The sequence below is a fragment of the Rhipicephalus microplus genome, chromosome 1, assembly GCF_043290135.1.
Source record: "Rhipicephalus microplus isolate Deutch F79 chromosome 1, USDA_Rmic, whole genome shotgun sequence".
Taxonomy (NCBI): Eukaryota; Metazoa; Arthropoda; class Arachnida; order Ixodida; family Ixodidae; genus Rhipicephalus; species Rhipicephalus microplus.
The window spans coordinates 245,512,428-245,536,507 of NC_134700.1; the positions used below are offsets into that span (position 1 = coordinate 245,512,428).

The window sequence follows — 24,080 nt, forward strand, 5'->3', positions numbered from 1 at the left end:
GTTAAGCCGTTCACACCGCCGCGCCGTAGCTGCGCGTCACTTTGTAGACAAGGCGAGAACAAAGTCAAGATGGGTAAGAAGCCGAATCAGCTCAAAGCACGCCAGTCACCAATGTCGGCATTCCGTATCAACCAACAGTAGCATTAATAGCGTTGGTCTATATTACTATCACTATAGTATTACTTGCACGCCCGACTACTTGCCTTCAACGACTTGTGAAGTGTAGTGTGCGCGAAGTCGAAAAATGGCCGAGGAGGAATACGACGGTGACGACGTTGGCGGCGCCGACGACTTCGACGACGTCGAGGAGGACGAAAACCTCGACGAGATCGACCAGAATGACGAAGAGAACATCGAGCTGCTCCAGGCCGCGGATGGCCAACCGCAGCAGAACCAGAAGCGCATCACCACCACATACATGACCAAGTACGAGAGAGCGCGAGTGTTGGGCACACGAGCGCTACAAATTGCCATGTGCGCGCCGGTCATGGTGGAGCTGGAAGGCGAGACCGACCCTCTGCAGATCGCTATGAAGGAACTCAAGGCACGCAAAATCCCCATCATCATTCGCAGGTACCTGCCTGACGGCAGCTATGAAGACTGGGGTATCGATGAACTCATCATCACTGATTGAAGCTTGCGTCGTCACCGTTCTGACAATAAAAGTGTAAATAAGCCCGTAATCGAAATGAACTCAGTGTTTGTTGAAGTATTGTCTTTTGTCTAAACGCAGTTACACTCTTCGTGGCAGGTGCATGGGCCTGCCACGAAAAACGGTAAACCTAGATGCGCTCCAAAGAATTGCGGTGTAGGGAAACCCCGTTGTCTCTTCTGACAACTTTGTGTGTGTTGTACAGTTCCGCTCACCGAAATATGTAAAAACCCAAAACTGAGCCGTTTACTGGCTTGCTTTTCGCGTGTAAACTGGCGTATACGAATTCTATAGAATAAACTGCAGATATGCTTGATCGCAATCTAGAGCTGGCAGAGAGTAATTGTTGATCATAACAGTCGGGTTTGACGCTGTGTTCTGTTTCTGACTGCTATTAGAATGGAACTGTTTCGGTTTCGGCATTTGACGTTTGAATGTTGCAGTGCAGGAAAGTCGCATTCTTAGCAGCCGTGACTCGGGCAGCCGCTGATATTACCATTGGTTATCGAATGTGGTGTTTCATATTCTAGTGACGAGGCATTAAGTATTATCTATTGCTGGTCACTATTCTTTCAGCACACTTCCTTTGCTAAAACGTCCTAGTTTGTCGAGTCGCTCAGTGTGAAGAAAAATCAAGCTTGCCAAGGACCGAGCCTTGCAAGCATGCACATCATGTTTACTGTTAAAGCACTTCTTTACGACTACAATTTTGGAACATTTGTGTTGATAGTACAATGACACCACCAGAATCATTGTAAATTTGTTGAGGGACATTTACTTTGCGGAGGGTGTTGATTTCTTTGCACTGGGGTTCTTTAACGTGCACCCAAATCTGAGCACATTGGCCTACAGCATTTCTGCCTCCATCGAAAACGCAGCCGCCACAGCCGGGATTCGCTCCCGCGACCTGTGAATCAGCAGCAGAGTCCCTTAGCCACTAGACCACCCGCGGCGGGGCAATGATGAAATCTCATTTTGTGTTTGTCACTTTAGGGAAAATGGTTTGATCTTGTGCCACACAGTTTAAACCATCACATGCAACTCTAAAGGCAACTTTATCAGCTGTGATCCAGCACACTTGTGCAGAGTATTCTCATTAAAGCAGTACTGCTGGTAAAATCCTTGTCTTGGCCAGAAATTTTATGTCAAATATGAATATGAGCTGTTTGTAACATCGTTACTGAGAGTTTATGCAGCGAAGGCACATCGATTCAACTTTCCGATTATGGAGTAACAGCACAAGTAACTTGCATGACTTTTTTTTGCAGCGATAATGCATTACTTCATAAGGTAACATGGGGCAGTACTTCATTTCTTTTTTTTTTTGTTATCTCAATGAGTAATAAATTTAGCCACTTTTTTTTTGGTAATGCCTCCACCACCTGCAGAAAGCCAAGATATCTATTGGTCAATAAGAGTAAGACTGGATTCCAGAAGGCATGTGTGCTAAGGCGAAGCAGAAGGTCAGATGGGCAGATAAGATTAAGAAGTGTCCCTGGATAAAACAGGGGGCTACTTGGGCTGGTTGGTACTGTATTTTAAAAGAAAATTTTATTTTTGTGCACAGAACGTTTGAGAAAAGAAGTCAGTGATGCACCCTGTCCCATCCAATTGCTTTTGCCAAATGTTCTGCACACAAAAAGAATTTTCCTATTAGGACCGCTGGGATAATGTAGCTGCTGCAGGCACAGGACCAGGTTAGTTGGAAATACACAACAGAGGCCATTGCCCTGCATTGGGCACAATAAGGCAGAGAAATATGATAGTGAACAGAGCATGCATTCACCATCATCTGGATGGTAGGTGCAGAGAGGGCTGGATGTGAACATACTTCACTTTTCTGGTGGAGAAATTTCCTCTGTAGCTGGTTCGGCAAGTTCTTATGCTAGTGTCTTAGTTGAACTAGACATAATAAACCAGAATGCGAGAAACGATTTATTTGTTCTCAGACATTATTATTAGTAAACACATAGACACATACTATAGGCCACATGAACACTGCACTTTGAATATGTTGTAGCACATAATTTTATATTACAATACATATAAAAATTGACATTTATTTAAAGCATGATAGCAATGTCAGCTGATAGCACTTATACCATACCTTGACATTTAAGCCCACAATAATAGTCATATTTCATGGTGTGTTTGAATATGAATTAGTTTTCAACTTTTTACTGGCTACTGCAAAAGGCTTATTCTGTCCATGCGTATCCAAACCCCAGTCAACAACTTGTTAGTACAGAAGACTAGTAAAGTTAATGAGCCTTAAATTTCATGTTTAAGGCACACAACTCACCAGTGAAACAGTATAAAAACATAATTTAGATGTACACCTACATATCTAAACATCTAAATGTGCCCGCTTACTTACATCCAGCAACAAATATGTTACTTTAATAATAATTCACTAATGCTCATTTTTGTAATGCTACATCTGGCTCACCCTTTTAGGTGCAGTCCACAAGCGTGGATGCCACTTGTTTTTGCCAGTTCTTTCGACTACTGGCCATAAAAGAGCATGATAGTCTGTGCACTGAACCTCCTGCACAGTCACTGTCTCTTCACTTACCCTAAAGTGAAGCATATGCCTGCAGCCAACTTTCGTCAATGGTTTGTTCAACGTGCTGCGTTCCAGAAGCACTGTTGAAAATATAATTCTTATTTGCTCGAAATCAATACAACTGGAAACAAGTTGCCAACGCATTCTAGGCCTATGATTTCATTCTTGTATTGCAAAAATGAAACATGACTGATTTCAGAATAATTAGACCTTTCACTCCATGCTAATCAAGATTACCTGCTACAACTTTTACCTGTTTTTGTTTCTAGAAATATAATATTGAGTGCTTTTAAATAATGTTAACTTTAATACATTTGCAGACAGCTCTTTCTTATTTGTGACTGATGTAGTTAAAAAACCCACTTGCATGTCCTCTAGTAGCCTAAATTTGTAGTTATATTTTCAATTTTTTTTAACCATAATCTCAGGGCAAGAGACTTTCTGCTTTTCCTTGCATTCACTCAGCGGATGGGAAATCTATTCAGGGCCGTATGTCACAACTCCGTACTCATTTCATGGCACCCAGACAGCGGGCTCTTTGGAATTGTGTCGCTGGTGCTCGCCTTGGGGATCCAAGCATTCCACGACGGTGAAGATGAATAAACCTGCAAGAGTGACATAAGACAGAACTTCATAAACAAGTAAGCTTTCAGACATTTGCAATATTTTCCGATTGTGAAACATCACAGACATATAAAGGTTTTACATGAAGCTCTTATTGTTTTTCACGAGCACCCCTACCAAATAGTGATTAATCTTGTAAACCATAAATATATTCAACTAGCATGTTTCAAAGGAGTACTTACACTATTTTGAAGCAACACATATTTAATATCTTAGTTTGATTTTAAAGTGCTTATCATCCAGCATCTGCAAGACAGCTCTACTGCAGGGAACATATCTGCCAGTCACTAGACAACAATTCACTCATCATTTTGTTTACGTGGAACTGACAGCAGATAGCAGTACATCTTTAGTTGATGTCCCTGTGTGATTTAGGTTTGCGTCAGACTGCTTTGACATGTCACTGTAAAAGTGCCCTCTTAATACCAAAACCACAAGTCATTTTTACGGTAACGATATTAAAAACATATTTATTGTGCTTTGAGGTGCACCCTACTTCTTTTATGGTTCTTGACACCAGTGTTTTTGTTTAGGCTTACAGCATAAAAACTTCTAAAGTTTGTGTCGGTACTTTTTTGATGCCTCAAACTATACATAACGAACAATGAGGAATGTCACAGCAAAGTGCTGCAAAGAATTTCAACCACTTCAATTTCTTGAAAGCCCATTTATCAAAGTACCTGAGTGTTTCTGTATTGTACACACAGTTCGTGCGTGAGAGGGAATCAAACCTTTGACTGTTTTCTCAACCGCACATCTTCACTGCTATTCAGCCATCATCACAAGTTGAGCGCATTAACAAGCATCAACCAGTTCAGATCCTTCACACTTGTTAAACCAATATAAATGAAGTGGGTTGTTTTTCATTGCTTCTTAGTTCTGCTCCTGCGGAGTGTCGAAATATTATCATGCACGCAAGAGTGTCAAAAACACAAAGTTACAATCCTTTCAAGGAGAAACCACCTTCTGCTGCAAGTACAGCATCCCACAACGGCAAATTTTGGCATCTGAAGTGATGTTTGGTCATGTGAAAGTGACGCCAGTGGCTTTTCACTGTGATTAATTTGAGAGGTACACTCTCAGGAGAAATTCTTGGGGTCCCAGCTAGGCAAAGCCACTATGTGCTAAAAAATTTAAAGCATTCTTTTTTACTCCAGCGAATTATGTCTTCTGAAAGCAATTGCAGCACGGCACTTGGCACTCGGCACAATGGTTAACGTAATGCGACGCTTCCGGTACAGGTATGTCTATCATGTGGTGACTGGACGCAACCAGTAATGTCTCCGGTGGAGCAAATGCGAAAAGGTACATTTTTTTCTTTTTTTTTTCTTGTCTGCTCTGGTTTAAAACTTTGACAACTAATAAGTAATAACCTGTCAAAGCACACTAATTTTCATCATTTCTTTTGTATTCATCTCAGCATTCAATGCTATACACACCCCGGTGTTATAGAAGGCAGTTGGAAAAAATATAGAAGGCAGTTTTAAACGTCCCGCTATCACTGCATCGTTCGAAGTCCATATGAATATGTGAATGAAGTTTCTAGCATATTATTTAACTTTAGTGTGTAAAGAATAACAATTATATAGATCAGAACTTGTGTGATGCACCACTGTAAAATGTTCTATTTCTGAAAATTTTTTTAGTTTACTTGAGATTTTTATGTTGATGGCCACATACAACTTCAATGTCTGGAGAGCTACATGAAGGGTCATGTAAACAGCGAAAAATTCTGAGTTTAGTTGGAACATACACAAATGCACTGCAGGAATATGGTGAACAAAGTAGATGGAGTCAGTGAGACGCACACCCGTAACTCAGAAGAGACCGACCCTAGAGTAAGTGGCCACTGTTGGAGTCTGGAAAGTGACGCGTGGCCCGCTGCTGGTAACTGGCGGCAGTAGCTCATGCGAAGCACTGGCTGTCTCTTCCTCAGAGCTACCGAATCTGCAAGGGAACAAGAGCTGGTTTTATATGGGCAGCTCTAGGACCAATAAGTACGTACATCTAAAGATGTTGGTCATTACGAAGGGGTACGAAATATATAGTGGACGTCCTCTAGAAGGAATACTTCACGAAAGCAATGACAGTGCATACACAAGCAATGACAATGACAGCGATGACAGTGCAAAACTTGGGGAATGCTTAAGCTTTACATTTAAGAGTGGAGCGCGATAGTATCATCAGACCTTGCGTTCATATTGTTTTTAAATGCATAGCACTTTCGGGGCCCCACTTGTCATACATCCACTGTCACATGGTCATGCACTGGCCATTACAGCCCTAAAATGCGCACCAAGGAGAAAGAATATGAAGTGATGTGAACCTTGTTGAAAGCATTAGATGCGGTGCTAGAGACGTCAATCGAGGACTTTCAGTCAATGCTGTCTGCGAAGATTCCTGCAAGAAAGAGGTGATATTATTGTCAATTTGCTGCAGTACTCACGTGACGTGGGCAACATAACTTGCTCTGCAGTACAAGTGCCTCAGTTGGCATTAAAGTTTGCCGAAGTGAATTATGCTAATTCATCGTTCACGTGCCAAATTACATGCATTCAATGTGAATTTCCACCTTTCATAAGCAATCCTTGCTACCAAGTAACTTCAAATGTTCGACAAATGCAAGTAAAAATCTTGCTGCATGCAAAAAGCCAGTGCGACAGCAGGAAAACATTCCTCACTAACCCAGATGGGTGATAAGATAATGCAAAGGGTATTCACCTAAGAAAACTTGAAGGCGAAATACATCAGCTGTCACAGTAGACAGCTGACGACAGAAAGAAGGAAGTGGACAAACAAGCGTGTTCCATCCAACCGTGCAGTTTGAGCAAGATGAACCCTGACTAAGTTGTGCCAATTTCCACATTGCTTTACATCAGGTGTGGCTATTTTACTACGCCCTTAATGTTGATGTCAAGCGTTCACTAGCACTTGCTAACGTCAGTTAATTAAACTATTGATAATGTAAATTTACTTTGATTATCATCATGTCATTACCATTCACTAATTTCACCCGCTACTAACTTCATCTCTTCTGATTATTATAATTTAGTATATGCAGAGCAATGCTTTCACTCGCTTTTGTGTGGCTTTCAAAACTCGGGACATCATGTCATCTTTTTTGCTTCATTTCTCTCATGCTGGCTTTTTGTACAAAATTATTTTCGCATGAAACATACAACAGTTTCATCTTGAAACAAATGCTTACTGTGAATGACTTGTAGGAGATGCCACCATTCGCCAAGTTTGTCATGCAAAGTGACGTGGTTGTTGTGGGTGCTAGAAGGTTGCTTGTTGAAGATGCTCTAAAGAAAATAAATGAACATGACAATTTATACATTATTGTGCTGTGAAAGCAAAACACACCACTTAGCGTGACTAGTAATGCGAAAGTAAGCATGCACACTGCCTAAGTTTCTAGCACTTCAAAGTAAGGAAAGCATCAAGTGATTGCTGCACACACACATCAATGCTTTCAACTTGTTTAATTTTGGACGTTTGAAAATGCTGTGGCACACAAATAAATGATTCCTGAAGGAGCTACAATGACACCATTGAAATTAACAGTGCAATTTCAGTCACGAGCTTGAGGAACGCGAGAGAAAATTACTTTCCTGATGGCTTGCTAGCAGTGAAAAGCATAATTTTTCAGGCACCAAGATGTCTCTGCTCTCAGAGTGTAAATTGATTCACTTTCCAGGAGGGTGCTCTGGGTTCACTGTCATCTACACAAGTCGGTTACAAACTACGAAAATACATAGGCACCACCCACAGCCATCGTTACCCCCATAACAGAGAATTTTCATAAATACAAGTTCTATTATAAAAGTAATGCGTATTTTTTGGGAACAGATTTATTCGTGCGACCTGTACCAATTGTTAAAATTATTCAAAATACTTCCCCCCCACACACCCCCTGAATCAAGAGACTTGCAGAGACGTGTCTGCCACGCTTGGAAGGCACTCTGAAGGAACGTTGTAACATGCTTTCTGATATTTTCATTCTTTCCCACATGCTTTCTTTTTAGATTTCTCTTTTGTCAGAAAAAGAAAAAAGTCGCACGAAGCCAAGTCAGGACATTAAGGGGAACTGGAGACCACGGGTGTTGCTTCAGGCAAGGAAGTTTGTAACAAAGAACATGAGGCTAGGGGCATTGTCATGTTGGAGCTTGCTGTCAGCCGTCACACGCGTGACCCACCATTTCTAACGTTTGAGCATCTCCAGTAAATATCAGCATTGAGAGTTTCTGCCTGCGGTGCAAAATCAATTGACTGGATGTTCAATCGATGGTTGTAACTCAAGATTTCATGCACATGATCCAAATTTTCGCTGTTTTTGGCTGATGTTGAGCATCCAGAACGAGTTTTCTCGGCAACATCCTCGTGGCCCTTCTCCAACGCCATGCGCCACCTCCTGGACGGTGACCTTGAAGTGCAGTAGTTCTTGAAGGCCTCTTGAAGCATCTTGAATGTTTCGGTTGCACTCTACCAAAATTTCTCGCAAAACTTGACAGTGTATCGCTGCTGAAGCGAACACTCCATCGTGCCACGTTCCAAAGTCAAAAAACGTGTTTGGTTGAGGAAGAGTGAATTGCTGCTAAGGAAAGCAGTTGCTGCCTTACTGAAGACAAGTCTACTTCGAAAACATTGGCTTCACATCATACAAGTTTATGATGAATTCTTGCCAACTAGCTTCTGTCATTACAGTGCAACGTATATTTGACATTAGCTAAAGTGGCCAAATAAATACAAACCTTGACGTGAAAACTGGCAGCTTTCCATTGCTAGTGGATGTTCTTACAGCCACGCCAGCATTCGCGAGTGGGCTCCCGTTCGACACAGTAGTCGTGAACGGGTGGGGATATGTGTCCCTCGTCATCTCGGGTGATGGCTCGTAAGGCCCAGATGTCGAGGGCAGCTCCAGTGGGATTTTTATGGAGGTGGCTCCAGCTTCCCGTGCAGCAGGAGATGAATGCAGTGTTGAATAAGGTGGAGGGGGTCCGTCTTCTTCTTCTGGCCCATTCTTGTTCTCTTTGGCAGCACGGCTAAGCAGTATTGAATGACAAGAACTTGGCATTAGCACATTCAAGATGTTATACACCAATGTGCTTTAATAATTTATAACTATATTTAATAAACAATAAGACCAAGGATAGTATTGGGGATGTTATTTCTAACAATTTTAATATAAATGGGAAGTAATGTGGACGAAAAAAAAAAAAAACTTGCCTGCCAATAGCACTGACTAACACTCCCAGGTTTAATGGCACACATATATACTTAATAAAGCAGATGGGAGGAGTATAGTTTTGTTAGTTGTGAACAGAGACTTGTTCTCATTTTCTGCTCAGTAGTTTTTGCCTCATGCCTACTGCTAAGAATGACGAGGCCTGTCAAGCAGGCGAAAATTCGTTGCTTTTTTTCTCACCTCCTGCAGTTAGAAGGTACAAATTGAAATAAAGACTTGATCGGTTGATTTGATTTGACAGACTGAGTGATTGCTTGGCTGAGTGAATGTAACATATACAATGTAAAAAAAAGATATAAGAATGATCTGTGCGTGTTTTATTTACTGGTAATATCTGAACTGCAACCACAAAGGTTAGCATCTACAAGCAACGTGTTTAGGGCATCTCACAGTGCTACAATAGTTCCTGAGCTGCTCTCCAGCAACATATGAATGTGATAACTACGGCAAGCTCATATGGCCATCATTTAACCAGTATGCTATGACCTCGTATGACAATACAGGATGATTCCACACAAGATACAACATGAGGTGGTCAGTCAACAGCTTAAATTTATTTCATAATTGTATAGATATTGTTCGCTAGTGTGTGAAAACCGCAACTGGTCTTGCTACCAAAAGTTTTTTCTAAGCACCTGCTGTTCTGGCAACTTACAGAAAATATGAATTACAGAAAATATGAATTACAGAAAAGTTAGGTCACTCAAGTTTCTCTACATAAATTTATGCACGTTTTTGCTAGTTCTTTTTAATTTTATGGTTAGTGTACATTTTTATAAAAAGACTAAAAAACTTGCTCGGGAAATAGTTTTTGTCTGTTTTGGAGATTTTTATCTCAAGAAAGGCTTGCAACAGAGTGGCAACAATTCCGCATTACGTTCTATGCACACTTTTTTACCAAAGTGCTGGAGCTTATATTTTTATATAACTTTTCAATAAAGAAATACAATCGGGGTCAAGTTGAAAAAAACACTGAACAGTGTAAATTTCTGATGACAGTTATGAAAACAAAGGTTTTTTGATATTGCTTAAACTTTGCACATTTATTTTCTTCAACATAAACGTTCACATTGATTAAAAGGTAGTGCATATTTCGTTGCACTAATAGTTACAGCCACCCCAATTAGGTCCTTACGCAAGGCTCTGCACATCAAGCAGGACAGAAGATACGATGCTTTGATTCTTGATGGATCAGCTTCTTAATCTCATTTTTCACTAGTGCTTATGCCAGGAGAGTGAGAAGTTGGCAACATTCTTGGGGTGTCGAAGCTGCATAAGCTTGCTGAATGCTTTCATGCTTTCGATTATCTGTGCACAGAACGAGTCGTTTCATTTGGCTGAATTTCCCGCTACACCAACTTGGCTGTATGCCCAGCGTATTTTGCAGAAAACGTTTTTGGCTACTGCCTTCAGCACCTTCCTTTGTTTCCTGTTGATGTGGCCAGGCCTGTCCTGAATTCTCAATGCACCTGGAGGATTCATAGGGGACACGCTGGTAGTTGCAATGATCTGGTTCATAATGTCACTTTCTACATCAGGGGGCACAAAAATGTCATCACTCAACTACACATTCTGTGAAAATATTTCTTTGCAGAAGTAGATAAAGGAATCATGGGTAGCACAAGTGGTCCATCTTATTGACAGTGATTGATCTTTTGAACATGTTAAAAGTTCTTTCAAAGCATTGATACCTAATTCAATAACTCTACAAAAATTTCACTTCCTTGCAATGAGCTTCTTGCGCTTTGAAAGATAGTGTGCGAAATACACTTGCTCAGAGCTATGCACTCAAATCTCATTACAGCGAATATGAATATAATGAAATATCGGTTATAAAAAAGTAAATGAAGGATAACCTTGTAATTAAAACAGTGCTAGGAATATACTTTAATAACAAATTTTTGGATATAACAAAGGTATTTTTGTGTGAGATGACACTTTGTTATAATGGGGTACGAGTGTACTTAGTTGCCTCGGGATGTACAGGAGCAGTAGAGCAGGAGAAAAGCGCAAGCACTATTGGGGCCGAGTGAGGTGTGAACGGCAGACCGAATGTGCAGCCCGCTCAGGCCACCTGCTGCCGACATCTGACATAGGCGGGTGCGCCCTGTTACCAATAGTCTTGCTTTTTTTGCTTTGATGTTCTATATCTTGCTTAGCGACTGGAGAGGCACATTCATGCCTTCTACTGATTGCGACTTGCACAACACGGTTTCTCTGATGGCAGCTTGTGTGAAATGAGCGCTCATAGCTCTTTAATAGTTTTCATCTTGCTTCCATATCTGCAATGTAATCAGTGCCTCAGTGCCATATCCGCCATGTTATCAATGCGAATCATTGAGCGTATAAATAGCAAAGCTTCAGTACGCACACATTGAAGTTACCTGAGAGGTGTTGTTTAAAACTCTATTGATCTGATGATGCGAAAACGAGCTCTCACTGCACAGACTCCCAGTACGAGCATCTCTGGTGGCATATGCCTGCTGATGGCCACACTTGTGGCCCCACTCACGGGCAAGCCCCACACTCACGGCCGCTACGGAGACCATACCATTTCAAAATTGACGTCAGACGCTTTTTTCGGTACTGCTAGCCTTTTAGGAAAAGAAAGCCAATCATGACAGCATTCCATATATTTTGTGAGCAAGAAGTCGGATCAATAACAATTGTCTATCCTGGCATAAGGGCCTCGTTGGAGAGGCTACAACTATTTCAGCAACAAAATTATGCAATATGTTTTAAACACTTTCCCTACTTAAGATGAGCTGAGCTCATGCGCAGAGTTTGTATTGCTTCTAACGAGGACGAGCTGGGCTTGTCCAATATGCATAAGCGCCTGGGGGCATCGCAGTTAGCCAACCCCAATTCACTTTGCTGTGTTTTCTTTTGCTTCAGCAGATAGCACAGTAAAAAAAAATCAATAAAAAACATGCTCAAAGCATGCATTTTGGTAAAAAAAAGAACTAAACAAAATTAGAAAATGGCACCCTCCTCTGTGCGCCAGTGATGTGTGCATGCAGGCACAGCCCAGTTCAGAAAAAAAAACGCCCTCATTAGCCGAAGTTTCATGAAATCGAGTACTTAAGTTTTTCCGAGTGTGTGATAGGGACTGCACATTGCAGCTGTTTCTCTCAATGACTGAATTCAGACAACGGCCACATCTTGATGTATCAGCAATTGACGCCTTTAGATGTAAGTGAACCGCCACCGGCATTCCCTGAACACACTTCCCTGTGTTTTATTTTTTAATTTTCAAGAATTTCAAGAAGACATTTACTTCAACGAAGACTGAAGAAATTAGGGAATTTTTGAAGACATGTAGAATCAAATGCATGAATTGAAAAATCAGTATTTTTATATTCTTCCCAGCTGAAAAATTTTGTTAGAAAAGATTTAATGATTGTGAAAGTCGATTTGGAAGAGAAAAAGAAGACAAAGTTTAGGCAATACTAAAGATGTTTCTTTTTTTAAATGTCATCAGAAACTTCCATTGTTTGGCATTTTCTAGAACTTAGCTCGATCGTGTTTCTTTATTAAAAAGTTATGCGAGTTCTACAAGCTTTAGCAGCTTGCTTGGTAAATAAGTGTGTGTAGAATGTAATGCTGCATTGCTGCCACTCTGCCATGAGGCTTTTTTGAGATAATGAACTGCAAATTAGACAAAAGAACAGTTCCATAACTGATTACGAGTTTTTTTTTTAATGAGAGCATCTACACTACCTATAAAAACCAATATAAGTAAGCACCAGCAAGAACACTCATATACTTGGTTTAATAAATTTCACCTGACTTTATTATATTTTGTGTAATTCATAACCAAAGTTCGCTAAAACAACAGAGCAGGTAAGTGCAGCACTCCAATTATTTGTCACTTTTGATACACTGCACTTTGAAAAAATTTTGTCAGCAAAACTAATTACGAATCTCTTCCTTCCACTCGTCAAGCGACAAGTTATAAAATTTTGAAATAAATTTACGTGGTCGACAAGCCGTCCTTAGCTCCATCTAATGTGGGATCGCCCTACAGGAAAGCAACAACGAATCACAGTATACTTCCATCTCTAACACAAGCACATGAATTGCTCTGCTGTTCGAGACTGTTTTCTTGGTTCCAGAGTGATTGTCTACAATGCAACTACCTGGAGGAAATCTTAGCCATCCTGTAGTTTGGACGGCCTGCCGTGGGTGAGTAACGGATCTTGAAAAGCCTGGAGTCCGTTCTGTAAGATACAATGAGACATGGGGACAACTTGCTTACCACAAAAACCAATGCACATGTACAAGATGGAGGATATGCAATAGGATTTAAGAAAGACTGCACGAAACGGAAAATTCTGTTTTGCGGCACTTGACAAAAGCTGGACGGACAAAACAAACTGTGCAATACTCACTCTACTTTTGTGTACTTGATGTCCTTCTTCTCTTCCTCGGTAAGTGTCACAGGATCAATCAAGTGATACCTACAAATGGAAGGTAGTGACACTTGGAATTGGTCAATGACAAATGTAATAGTGTCATTCACTCATGGTAATGAAACATGTTGTCACTCAGTGATGCAAACAAATTTATTATCTCGATACATTTCATAGCTATCCTACAATACTGTCTAGTGAAGATACATACCTGCGTGTAAGTTGTTCCTTGCCTTGGAACAATCAGTCATAATAATGTTCTGAATGCATGAAATCATGGTGGGCTGGTGCAAATTCCCCACAGACAAAAGACCAGCACAAGTGATCATTCTGGCTGGTGATCCCTAGGGCCAATCATTTTTTTTTTTTTCATCAGCCTTACGCTTATAGTATAACTCATAAAGCTGCTTTCAAATATCTATATTTACTTGCAAAGTATTCACAGTTCAGGCCATCTAAAAATACATGAAAGTGACAGAAGCACGCCGATGTTTAGACTGCGCCCGTCATTTATATGAAGGGCTACATGCTCGTCACCCTGCCAAGCACTGCATGTTGGTGCCTTTACAAAAAAGGGTCTATGATAAGCTCAATAAATGGACTCACGCAATGTGCTTTTTAACGTCTTCAGGAATGGACCTTTTGACGTCCGGTGACTTGGAGCGAGAGCGATGCCTGCAAAAAGGAATACAATAACCATGGCAAAAATTTCACTGGAACAGAAAGTCCTGATGGCAGGAATGAGAACATTACACTTGAAACAATGGCACAAGGCTCCAGAATGCTTCTTTATGAATGAGACAATGGTGCACTAATCCATGCATTGTACAGGTGTGCACAAGTGACATTACAAGTGCATGTGCTGGCATCTTTTGTATTTTCTAAAATAGGTTTTGATTCTGCTAAACTATGGAATGACGCGAGTAAAGAAATAAGGAAAGATAAACATACGAAGCAAAATAATTCTGTGATTACCTCCTGTGCTTTTTCCTTTGAGCATATTGGGCCTCTGACTCGGTTTCCATACCTGAATGCATATACCTGAGGACAAAGCAGACACAATAATGTACTTACTCAAATCTGGGTGGATAGTTTTGTTTTCAACACCCATTCCCCAGCCTTTAGTGTAGCTTAGATTCGAGGATTTAAAAAAAAATATGTGCCAGTTTATCATCGAAACTGAGAAAAAATATGCTGCACTGCTAACCTTGCCTAAAAAAAACAGTTTCGTGGCGGCCATCAGCAACACCAGTGGAAAACAACGAATGCTGCTGCAAGTTTTTGTTACCTCCAGTGAGACGGAGATGCATTCACTGATAACTCACACTGCTGTGGCTTGTCACATACCTGGCCGCTAAAAGTGTTCCTCAAGACTTGAGCCATGGCCAAGCCCACACTTTAATGCAAGATATATTTTGCCTTTTTGGTTACAGATGCCAGCCAGCCAATGATTATAACTTTGGCTTGAGTGTGGTGATGGCTGGAAATGCTATAGCAGACAGTGAAAAATGTCCGATTGCGACTTAATGCCAACAATACTACCGCACAAAGCATCTTCACATCTGTAACACAGACTGTGTGGCATGGCTTGCATTGTAAACCCACTGCATGTTCCTGGTAAGCGACACCCAAAAACGCTGTGGAACCATTTACTTATGCCTTGCGCAGAACACCGAAACATGGTACACGCCTTGCTCATGGAGTATTAGGAGCGAGTAGCTCGCATATTTAGAAACTTCTTGCACAGACCCTTGCATAGTAAATGCGTGCATCCAAGTGTCCCGGCACAGTCTGGCACAGTGATAGAGCGAGTGGGCAACACGCTGGACACATATTGCTCGGGGCAACAGGCGCAACAGCAGTTGTCGCATTTCAGAGGAGCGACAACGGTGTCGGTTTAGTACAGAGCACCTTACAAATGCAAACACAGGGAAAAGCTGCATGTGTAATACAGCATGTGTAGCCTTTTCTTGTTCTACATATGCAGCAACATTTTATTCCTCTGGTTTCAGAGTTTAGGTAGTCAGCTGAGAATTGGGGTTGGCTTAGATTCGAGTAGTACTTCGTTTTGTAAGCAGCCACATTTTCATTCTTCTGCCACTGCAAAGCACAGTTTGCATGTTGTATAGTCTCCTATAATCGAATTATCTTTAAAGAGGCCCTGCAACCCATTTCAGCACAGTCAGAGAATGCTGCCATTTTTCAGCCGGGGCTCCTTGGGGCACGCAAGTAAAACATTGAAGCACAGCACACGGCCTCGAATTTCCCAGTAATTTTCAAAGACACATAAAAATCGTTCCCTCTTCTCTCTACAGGCGATGCCATATACCGAAATTCACAGCCATTCTCTGATGTTAGCATCATGGGTTTCATATTTAGTGAGGCTGCCGCAGAAGGATTCCATGTGCCCGCGTGCACGCCCAGGATAACACTTAAAGTAAGGTGTGTATTCAAAGAAAAAAAATGATAAAAAGAAGTGCTCAAGGCCATGATGTGTACGTGATGAAAGTTCTTTCCCCTGCGCCATCCTTTCCTGCCTAACCTTCAGCGTGCTCGTCAGGATGAGAGAAGAGAGAAATTACAGCATGCAACGAATCTGTGTAGCTCCACTCGTACTTAATGGATTCTGACAATTTCTGCAGCTGTCAATTTGTGAGGCAATAAACTCCTTTAGATAAGCCTTCGATGATTAGTTAGAAAAATGTTGCTGGGCCGCATTAAAGAAAGCTTCTGTAAAAAGATGCAAAAGAGACCTGCACCACAGTCGCTCCACTTAGCTTGCTCACATAAATATTCCTGACTGCTTACAGTAGTAGTAGTGCAACTCATAAAGGGTGAAACTGATAAAGTCACTTTTTGAAGGAACACTGACAACTCAGCGTGTTTTGCAGGTTACATAAGACATGAAGTAGCATAAATGTATGAACAGGGTATAGACTAATAGACAGAAGTTTTGAAACAGATTCTGACAAGTATCTTTGTTTTGATGGCTTAGTATAAGCACTGTGGCATCGAAGTTTATGTTTACAAATGCAAGAGTTGACACAGATTGAGACGTAAAAGACAAACGCTAGAGTTTCACATAAAAAATACAAATCAACAGTGATTATGATTCTTCCATTGATGGTCTAGCATTTGTTCCCTACATCTTTAACCTGTGTCCAGCACTAGTAAACCTCCATTTCCACAGAAACCAATCAGTGTGACTTATTACTACATACGTATATTCAGTCAATGAAATATTACAGCCTGTTTCAATTTTTGACTAGCCAGTATGTTTGTATCTTCAGTGCGCTTGATAAACAGAATAAATTTTGTTTTTCATGCCACTTGCCCACTTTTCCTTCCCGACAGATCCCGCACAACAGCACTCTGGGGCTGTTTGAGAGCCTGCTGCTGTTTCTGGACTTCTTTCCACTGGGCTTCAGAATCAATCAGTTCATATGACCTGCAAACATTGAAACCCAAAATCAGCTATGAAACCAAGCACTGCACTTTTGATGCCGATTTCAAATGACTCTGACTTCACTTAAAAAAATTACCTAACAAAAAGTACAGATGCTTCACCGCCTATTAAAGTGGCATCACAAATGAGGGGACATAAACCAGTTCACTCATCACATGCGTCCTTCTAAATTTAAATACCTGGCAGAGAACCATGATTGGTGTCACAAGACAAATAATCACAACTGATGAACCAGGATTATGGAAGTATCCTTTTGCCTACTTTTGTGGGAAAAAAAACATTTGCAGAGATGGGCGCATGGAGCAGACTGGTCGACTTACAATTACTTGTGTCAGTCTACACTGAAGATGCCACGTGCATAGCTGGGGGGAAAGTCTATACATTTTTTCGTTAATTTTCTTATCGTGAATTCACCAGTCTCCTGGGATATTTTTAAAGTTAATTTTTACAACATAGAGTGTCCCTACACTGAGCATCACATTTACTATTTTCAACGGCATTCACAAGCTGACAGTGGTACGCAAAAATTAATTTCACTGGTGCTTGAAGTGCATTAAATTGTGAGTTCAAGAAATTAAGGAGGAGGCATTTGAAAAGAGATGCCAAAAGTACTTATTGACAAAGTTTAATTTGTTCGTCAGCCATGGCAGCTCAAATGTAGAGATAATAAAGTAAGGTGCTCTGCCTCACACTACCTTAACAGCCATTAGTGAAACCTAACATGCAATGACACCAAGGAAAGTATAGAGCATGTTATTAGCAATAATTTTAAAGTAAACTTGAAGAAATAAAAGTGGTCGAAAAGATAACTTTCCACTGACAGGGATTGAACCTGCAGCCTTCGAATGATGCATCCGAAGTTCTAACAACTGAGCTACAGCGGCGGTCATCTCCCCATCCACTTTATAGGGTGTATATGAGCATTGACATCTGAGAATGTTAGTCAGCAACACCAGTAGCGATAAAAACACTCTGAGTCAACACTGATTAACACTCCCAGATCAAAATGCACATAGACATATACATGGCCTTTTATGCACTAATCTTGATAGCTGGCTTTGTATTGGGACAGTCTATGAGCTTACAAAAGAAAGGCAAGTAATCTGCTGTCAAGTTAGCTGCATATTTGGGTTAGGTATTTTTCTGAATGTGTAAACCTTCATAAAGTTATACACAACAATGCATTTTATTACTTTGTTACAATAAGAATGTAATATATTTTCATTCAGATTTGTCTTAATTTTTACAATATATTCTCAAAGCTATTGTGTATGTGTGTGTGTTTGTGTGCATGCGTACATGCTTGTGTGCATGTGTGTGTGTAGTATGCACTTGGCTTTTAGCTGCTGTTAGCAATGCATGGCAACAAGGCCTCCTCATGTGACATAGTAACACCTTTAACCTCAATCCTCAGATAGAAGTGTTATTGTTTTTAAAAAATGATGTTTTTAAACACCATGTAATGTGCCTGAAATAAATCCTTCAAATACTATATTTAACTACTCCAGTCAGAAATGGATCTAATGCCTTGTATTCTGCTTTCACAAGTGCAGATCATAAGATTGCCTTATGCCAATGTAGCCAGCCCCACCAAATCATATTTCTGGCAGGCACTCTAACAAAATTCAGCAACAGAATATTTATTAATGCAATGATGAGCCATGGCCAAAACAATTACTCTATGAATCGAACTCTTCCGGTTGGTATTAGCTCACCTATGTCTCCTGTGATGCCGATGCTTGTGCCTATGGTGGTGGTGGTCAGACTCACTCCCGCTGTCTCTTGAGTGGCAGCTGAAAGTAATTGGTCGAAGTAATAATCCCACTCGAGCACAATTACAATCTAAAGACAATGAACTGCCATATTGATTTTTTTACTGAAAGCCAGAATATTGAATTATTACAGAACATGGTAGAGCTAGAGGAGAGAGATGAAATGGGTGTCAATTCGGCCTGCACTTCATTCCAAAGGGTAATGGGTTGCATTTTGACAAGCAGCTACTTTGCTTGACTACTGAGCATGCTTCGACTCTGCCTCGACCGATCGGAAATCAAGGAGAATGATTTGAACAAGCCACCTATTTACAAAACATGTCTCACTGAACTGAGTGAAAACTGTGCACATCTAACTGCCGTGAAAAAGAAAAAAATTTGCCTCCAGCTAACTCTTACGCATGTGATAAGGAGCTCCATTCTGACAATCGTGCAAGCACCTTCCCTTTTTCCTGAATACACACTGATTCGCGAGACATGATCGTCTACGATGTAGGCTTGAATTTCTGGCAGGGACAAACTTTGCTCATTCATTATCTTGGCATTTGAACATTGTTGATTCCCTAGTACATTACATTCAGCCACAATTTAGTCACAGCAGCTTTACTAATTTAAAAAGATGCAAATGATGCTCTTTTGCACCTCTTGTTTCCTTTTATTGGTTTTCACTACAATATACTGTGTGTTTTGTATCTTAAGCACAAGGCACCTCATGATTTCAATCTATGTCATGTGATGAATGTCTCAAGTCATCCAGGACAGGCAACTTATAGATGGCTGCAATGGTGTAATAAGGACATTTATGCAGAAATTACATAACAACAGCAGTAAGTTCCAAATTGGCTCTGAACCCGTCAAAAAAAAACATGTATACCATTGCTACATAAAAAGAATAATGTGATTCATGCTGTTCATGTGTTCTCTCCGCAGGTTTGCATAGCACTAGAACATCTACAGAAGAATTCGTGTGTAGAGAGACTGTGACCTGTATGTGAAGCAGGTGCTATTATTTGCTTTATGAAAACATTCAAGGAGCCGTTGCACATCCATAATACATCCCGAAACGAAAGTGGCTGCGAGGTGCCTATTTATGTGCATTATTATCATTTCCAGTTTAAAAACAAATTTAACTGGCTACATAAACAATGCAAAGGCATGTTCAATCACCTCAGGCAAAAGAACTCTAATAAAAGAAACCTTCAAAGCTTTGCTTTTTGCAATGGAGTAAAATGCGCAAATAACATGCTTCCTCTCACATGGATTATGTTAAGACAACCAAGTATAGTAAAAGCGAAAGTTGAAAACTATGTTTGAGCTGATTTTGCTTCATATGCTCATTAGGCTAACATTACCATGCTGCCAACAGATGTGTTGCAAAGCCAGACACATATTTGACCTGTGGAAACTATTCTCGTGCGTCTGCACCAACATCATAAGTGTGGCACAAAGCCCACCAAACAGAGCTTATGAGCTGTTCCCTTTTTATAGAATCCCCCCCGCACTAGCAGAGCCGATTACCTGTGCCGGCAACCTCCACTGCTTGCTCGCGAGCACTTGGATGCTCGAGAACCACGAGAGGACTTGGACACTTCACTTTCATTATCCGAACCTCGTCGGCTGTGATGCCTACAAAAAGATGAGATTGCAGAAAAAGAAAGCTTTTCCAAAAGCCTTTAACATGCCACCAAATTCATAAACATTATAGAAAATACAAAATAAGATGCAGCTGAGATCAGTAACGTACACAATATAGGTATAATTTATTTCCTAAGTGCTTCTGAAATACCATATAGTTTTCTACGCTAAAGTTCACAAGCAGAGATAAAAAATTTATGAATGCAGGGTGTCACTAAAGCAAACATTTCTATACGCTTGTCAAAACATTGGCTCCTGCGACACCCTGTGTTCACGAATGTCTTTGCACTTCTTATCATCACATTCATTCATTGATAATTCCTCGAACACGGTGCAGAACAGTATTACATAAGGGGTACGATTACAATAGTCAAGATGTTATTAAGGTAGGTAGAACCGTCTAAAGTGACCAACTGCAAACAACTGTTTCTTTTACCGTCTTCGCCTGCAGTCTCCCTCAGTGGATGATGAGCGGCAGTGCCTGGACCCAGAGCTTCGAATAGACCGTGGTGAAGGGTTTGTTGAACTTGAGTACAGACCCCTAGCAACGAGGAAAATGTTAAAGCCAACCTCCAGAAAACTGCAGTGATCAATGCACTAGACTGTGTGTGTGCACAGTTTTTGCAATAATAGTGGACTTTAATGAAAGTTCCTCATATAGTGGGATATAAAAAAGAAAATAGAGATATGAAGTGCATTCAACACAATGCATTAAAGAGGCTTGTGTCTATACCACATACCTCTGTTTTGGATCTTCCCAAGGTGGTACTGACTGGTTCCCTGTCGTTACTGGTGTTGAAGTGGCTGGCACAGGTGAACTGTGGTGAAGCGACATAGACGACGGTGACCTGTCCGGAAAACAGACTTCTGTATAACTGTCAAGTGCCGACTTGAGAATGACTTACAAGAGAGTTGTGTGAGCCCAGTGGCTTCCACTCCTGTGGTCAGTCACATGTTTTTCTTCTTCCTTAACCTGTGTTCCAGCTGAAATTATATAAATGCACAACTTAAGAAAATGCTACCTCTACATCCTTCCATGTTTGTAAGGACTTGAAGTTGCAGCCTGCAGTAGTGCAGTTTAGTAGTCTAGTTATCCACACAATGTGAAAACATACGTGATGCTCTATCTTTCTACTTTAATCACATCTATCGTTATTATTACACAAAGGATCCTAACAATGTTATACCTAAAGGCTTTCATATTTGACATGCAATGTGGATATACCATCAGCACCATCAGGCTGTCCAAGCCGTCGCTGGTATCTCCTGCTTGGCACTCGCACAAATGTTGGCTGCTGTCGAGGCTGTACTTTGAAGCCACCTGGATTTGGTCGCTCCCTGCGTGTGCTGGACATATAATGGTAGAGCAAGGATATCTTTCACTATAAATAAATAATTGCAACACATCTACCATAGATGCACAATCAGCTATGTGGCAATGTTGGAGCTGTCATGTAAGTAATGATTCTTTATAAAACAAGGTGTTGGGGTACTATCATGCTAGTATTTAATGTCACCTGCAGATACATAAAATTTGTAAACTAGGTCAATGACTGCAATGAAATTTGAATGGTCTAACACGTCCAGTAGCCTGGCATTCAAAATGCACTTTCATAAGGTTACTAGACACCTGTAGTGACACGACGATTTGCCTGAGCACAGTTATAGACATGTTTCTTATATGCGTATTCAACAAGAGTTCTTGTTGAAAAGCTGATAATAACTATATATAAATCAGTATTATAGCTGGCTTTGTTGCCAGTATATCGGCTCTGTTAATACGCTAACACTGGCAAAAAAAAAGGTAAAATGTAAAATTTTGGGGGTAAATGGTAGGGCTTGGAAAAAACCAATGTGGTAAAATCTAGGGAAGAGAGACAAATATACGGGGACTGGCAGTGTAATGAGCAAGTGTTTAGGGAATTTATAATATCAGTAAAAATGAAAGTGTAGCCTCTAAACTAACTTTGCACAAGTCATGAAAACAAACTAACAAAACCAATATCCCCTGTACAATACAATTGTCAGACAGCCCTTTTCACAACCTTCTTTCAACATTTGTGCAATCAATGTTTCAAAAACAGAAAAACAATGGGCGGTACTTACCTGACCCGGAACTTTCCTCCCCATCCAAAGCACTTTGATGCTATAGCATTTTCAGTTGTCTGTGTGAGCCTGGAAGTAAAGATACCAGTTGTGTGAAATTGCATGGCGAGTTGTGTTGTAAAGAAAGAGAGGAACTGGTCATACTACCTGAAGAAAGAATGGTGATCAACACAGCACTTCCACAGATGCTTGCATGCTTGTTTTGTGGCTAGCTCGAATCCATACATGCTGTCATCATTCTAACAAATGGCGGAATAGAGAATAATGGTTATAAGTTACAGTCGGCTTTTTTTAGTTGGGGCTCAATAAGCACAAATGAACTGTATTCTAGCAGGCAGGGTACATATTAAAAAAAAAAAAAGGAAACAATAGGACAAACTACTTGAAGTACAATATTCTATCCACTGTACGTTTGTCAAACTAGCTTGTTTAATTTCGAACTATATGAAAACGATGAGGCCTTTTAATAGTATGCTTGAGATGTTTCAAAAACTATGACATGTCCAATGACCAAATCATGCAAAGACAATAAGAAAAAATTGGAATGCTGGAATCACTACTTGTTCACAGTAAGCCATTACGTACCGTTTTGTCATGAACTTGAAGCATAAAATAACAACCCTTGTGGGAGACTTTGGTGATACGTGGCCTGCAGCAACCATAAAAGGAACAAGTTGAAAAATGACAATGAACATGACATCCCATGCATTGAAGCTAAGCTTACCAGTAGTAGTTGCTAACTTTGGTTTTATTCCGAAGCACTATAACACCACTGGGAGTCAGCCCTAGGAAGTATTCTGTGTGGTCTTCACCCTAAAATATAAGCAATGAAAAATAGGTCATCCAGATAAGTTTCAAAGTACTGATCAAAGGAGGCAGTTAAGATGATACTACACATTGATATACAAATGCATTTCCAATATTCCATGAACTTAATGCAACATAAAAATACAGCATACAGGAAAATATACATACTGGTAAATATAAATGTAAAGAAAAAGGACAAAGTATGTGCATTCTAAGTTAACTGCGCAGCAGTGAAAATTATTGCTACAATGTAACTTTGGTGAGGAAACGAGCTTTTTAAGAAAAAATATATATGGGTATAGAGGAAACGTACACTAACCTATGGATATAAAATTTTTTACTTTTAACATATTGTTGCAAATGTATTTACTACATTAGACTAGAAAAATAGACGAGCAGTCAAAATGGCAGCCAATGTGCATATTTTTGAACAACAAACACATCGTCGTCCTCTTCTTCGCACCACCCCACATAGAGATAGCCGCAACTAGACGCAACCCCGCAACATCGACCTCCGGCAGCAAAATCGCCGTCCCAGCGCTTGTTAGCAAGTGTTGGACGGGAGGTACGGCTTCAGGCGAGTGCTGTAGATGATGTTGGGAGAAGTGGAGGTCATTTAAGGGTTTAGACGGCCTACATAATAGGTAACATCAGTTACCTGCCGTAGCACACAGTAAGGTCCAGAATACTTGGGTAGAAGCTTTTTGGCCTGGCCAACATGCCGCAAAGGAGTCCACCAAAGAACGATGTCACCCGGACTAAAGCGGACGCTGCGATGGTGGCTGTCATAGC

The 24,080-nt window shown here is 40.6% G+C and overlaps 3 protein-coding genes across 3 annotated transcripts in view; 1 reads left to right on the forward strand and 2 right to left on the reverse strand.

The window, feature by feature from the left end:
* The window catches only part of LOC142814169 (uncharacterized), a 578,033-nt gene that overhangs the window by 102,285 nt on the left and 451,668 nt on the right, over positions 1-24,080 (reverse strand). The window lies entirely within an intron of this gene.
* On the forward strand, positions 54-683 carry Polr2F (RNA polymerase II subunit RpII18). The gene has a single exon (XM_037434563.2). It carries the CDS (start codon positions 245-247, stop codon positions 632-634), a length of 390 nt encoding a protein of 129 aa, XP_037290460.1. The 5' UTR covers positions 54-244; the 3' UTR covers positions 635-683.
* The window catches only part of LOC119185603 (band 4.1-like protein 4), a 68,124-nt gene continuing 46,613 nt past the window's right edge, over positions 2,570-24,080 (reverse strand). The window contains exons 8-27 of the mRNA XM_075891969.1: positions 23,206-23,294; positions 23,067-23,130; positions 22,629-22,720; positions 22,482-22,550; positions 21,601-21,722; positions 21,281-21,359; positions 21,116-21,223; positions 20,812-20,916; positions 20,259-20,366; positions 18,684-18,761; positions 16,837-16,950; positions 14,478-14,543; positions 14,109-14,177; positions 13,482-13,550; positions 13,230-13,310; positions 8,597-8,887; positions 7,051-7,147; positions 6,169-6,242; positions 5,675-5,789; positions 2,570-3,823 (exon numbers count right to left, since the gene is read on the reverse strand). Of these exons, the coding sequence (XP_075748084.1) occupies positions 3,713-3,823; positions 5,675-5,789; positions 6,169-6,242; positions 7,051-7,147; positions 8,597-8,887; positions 13,230-13,310; positions 13,482-13,550; positions 14,109-14,177; positions 14,478-14,543; positions 16,837-16,950; positions 18,684-18,761; positions 20,259-20,366; positions 20,812-20,916; positions 21,116-21,223; positions 21,281-21,359; positions 21,601-21,722; positions 22,482-22,550; positions 22,629-22,720; positions 23,067-23,130; positions 23,206-23,294 (2,001 nt within the window). The 3' untranslated portion in view covers positions 2,570-3,712. The remainder of the gene's footprint in view (positions 3,824-5,674; positions 5,790-6,168; positions 6,243-7,050; positions 7,148-8,596; positions 8,888-13,229; positions 13,311-13,481; positions 13,551-14,108; positions 14,178-14,477; positions 14,544-16,836; positions 16,951-18,683; positions 18,762-20,258; positions 20,367-20,811; positions 20,917-21,115; positions 21,224-21,280; positions 21,360-21,600; positions 21,723-22,481; positions 22,551-22,628; positions 22,721-23,066; positions 23,131-23,205; positions 23,295-24,080) is intronic.

Bases quoted from the DNA above. Each gene is read 5' to 3' on its own strand.
- Polr2F (XM_037434563.2), top strand. From the start codon at position 245: ATGGCCGAGGAGGAATACGACGGTGACGACGTTGGCGGCGCCGACGAC.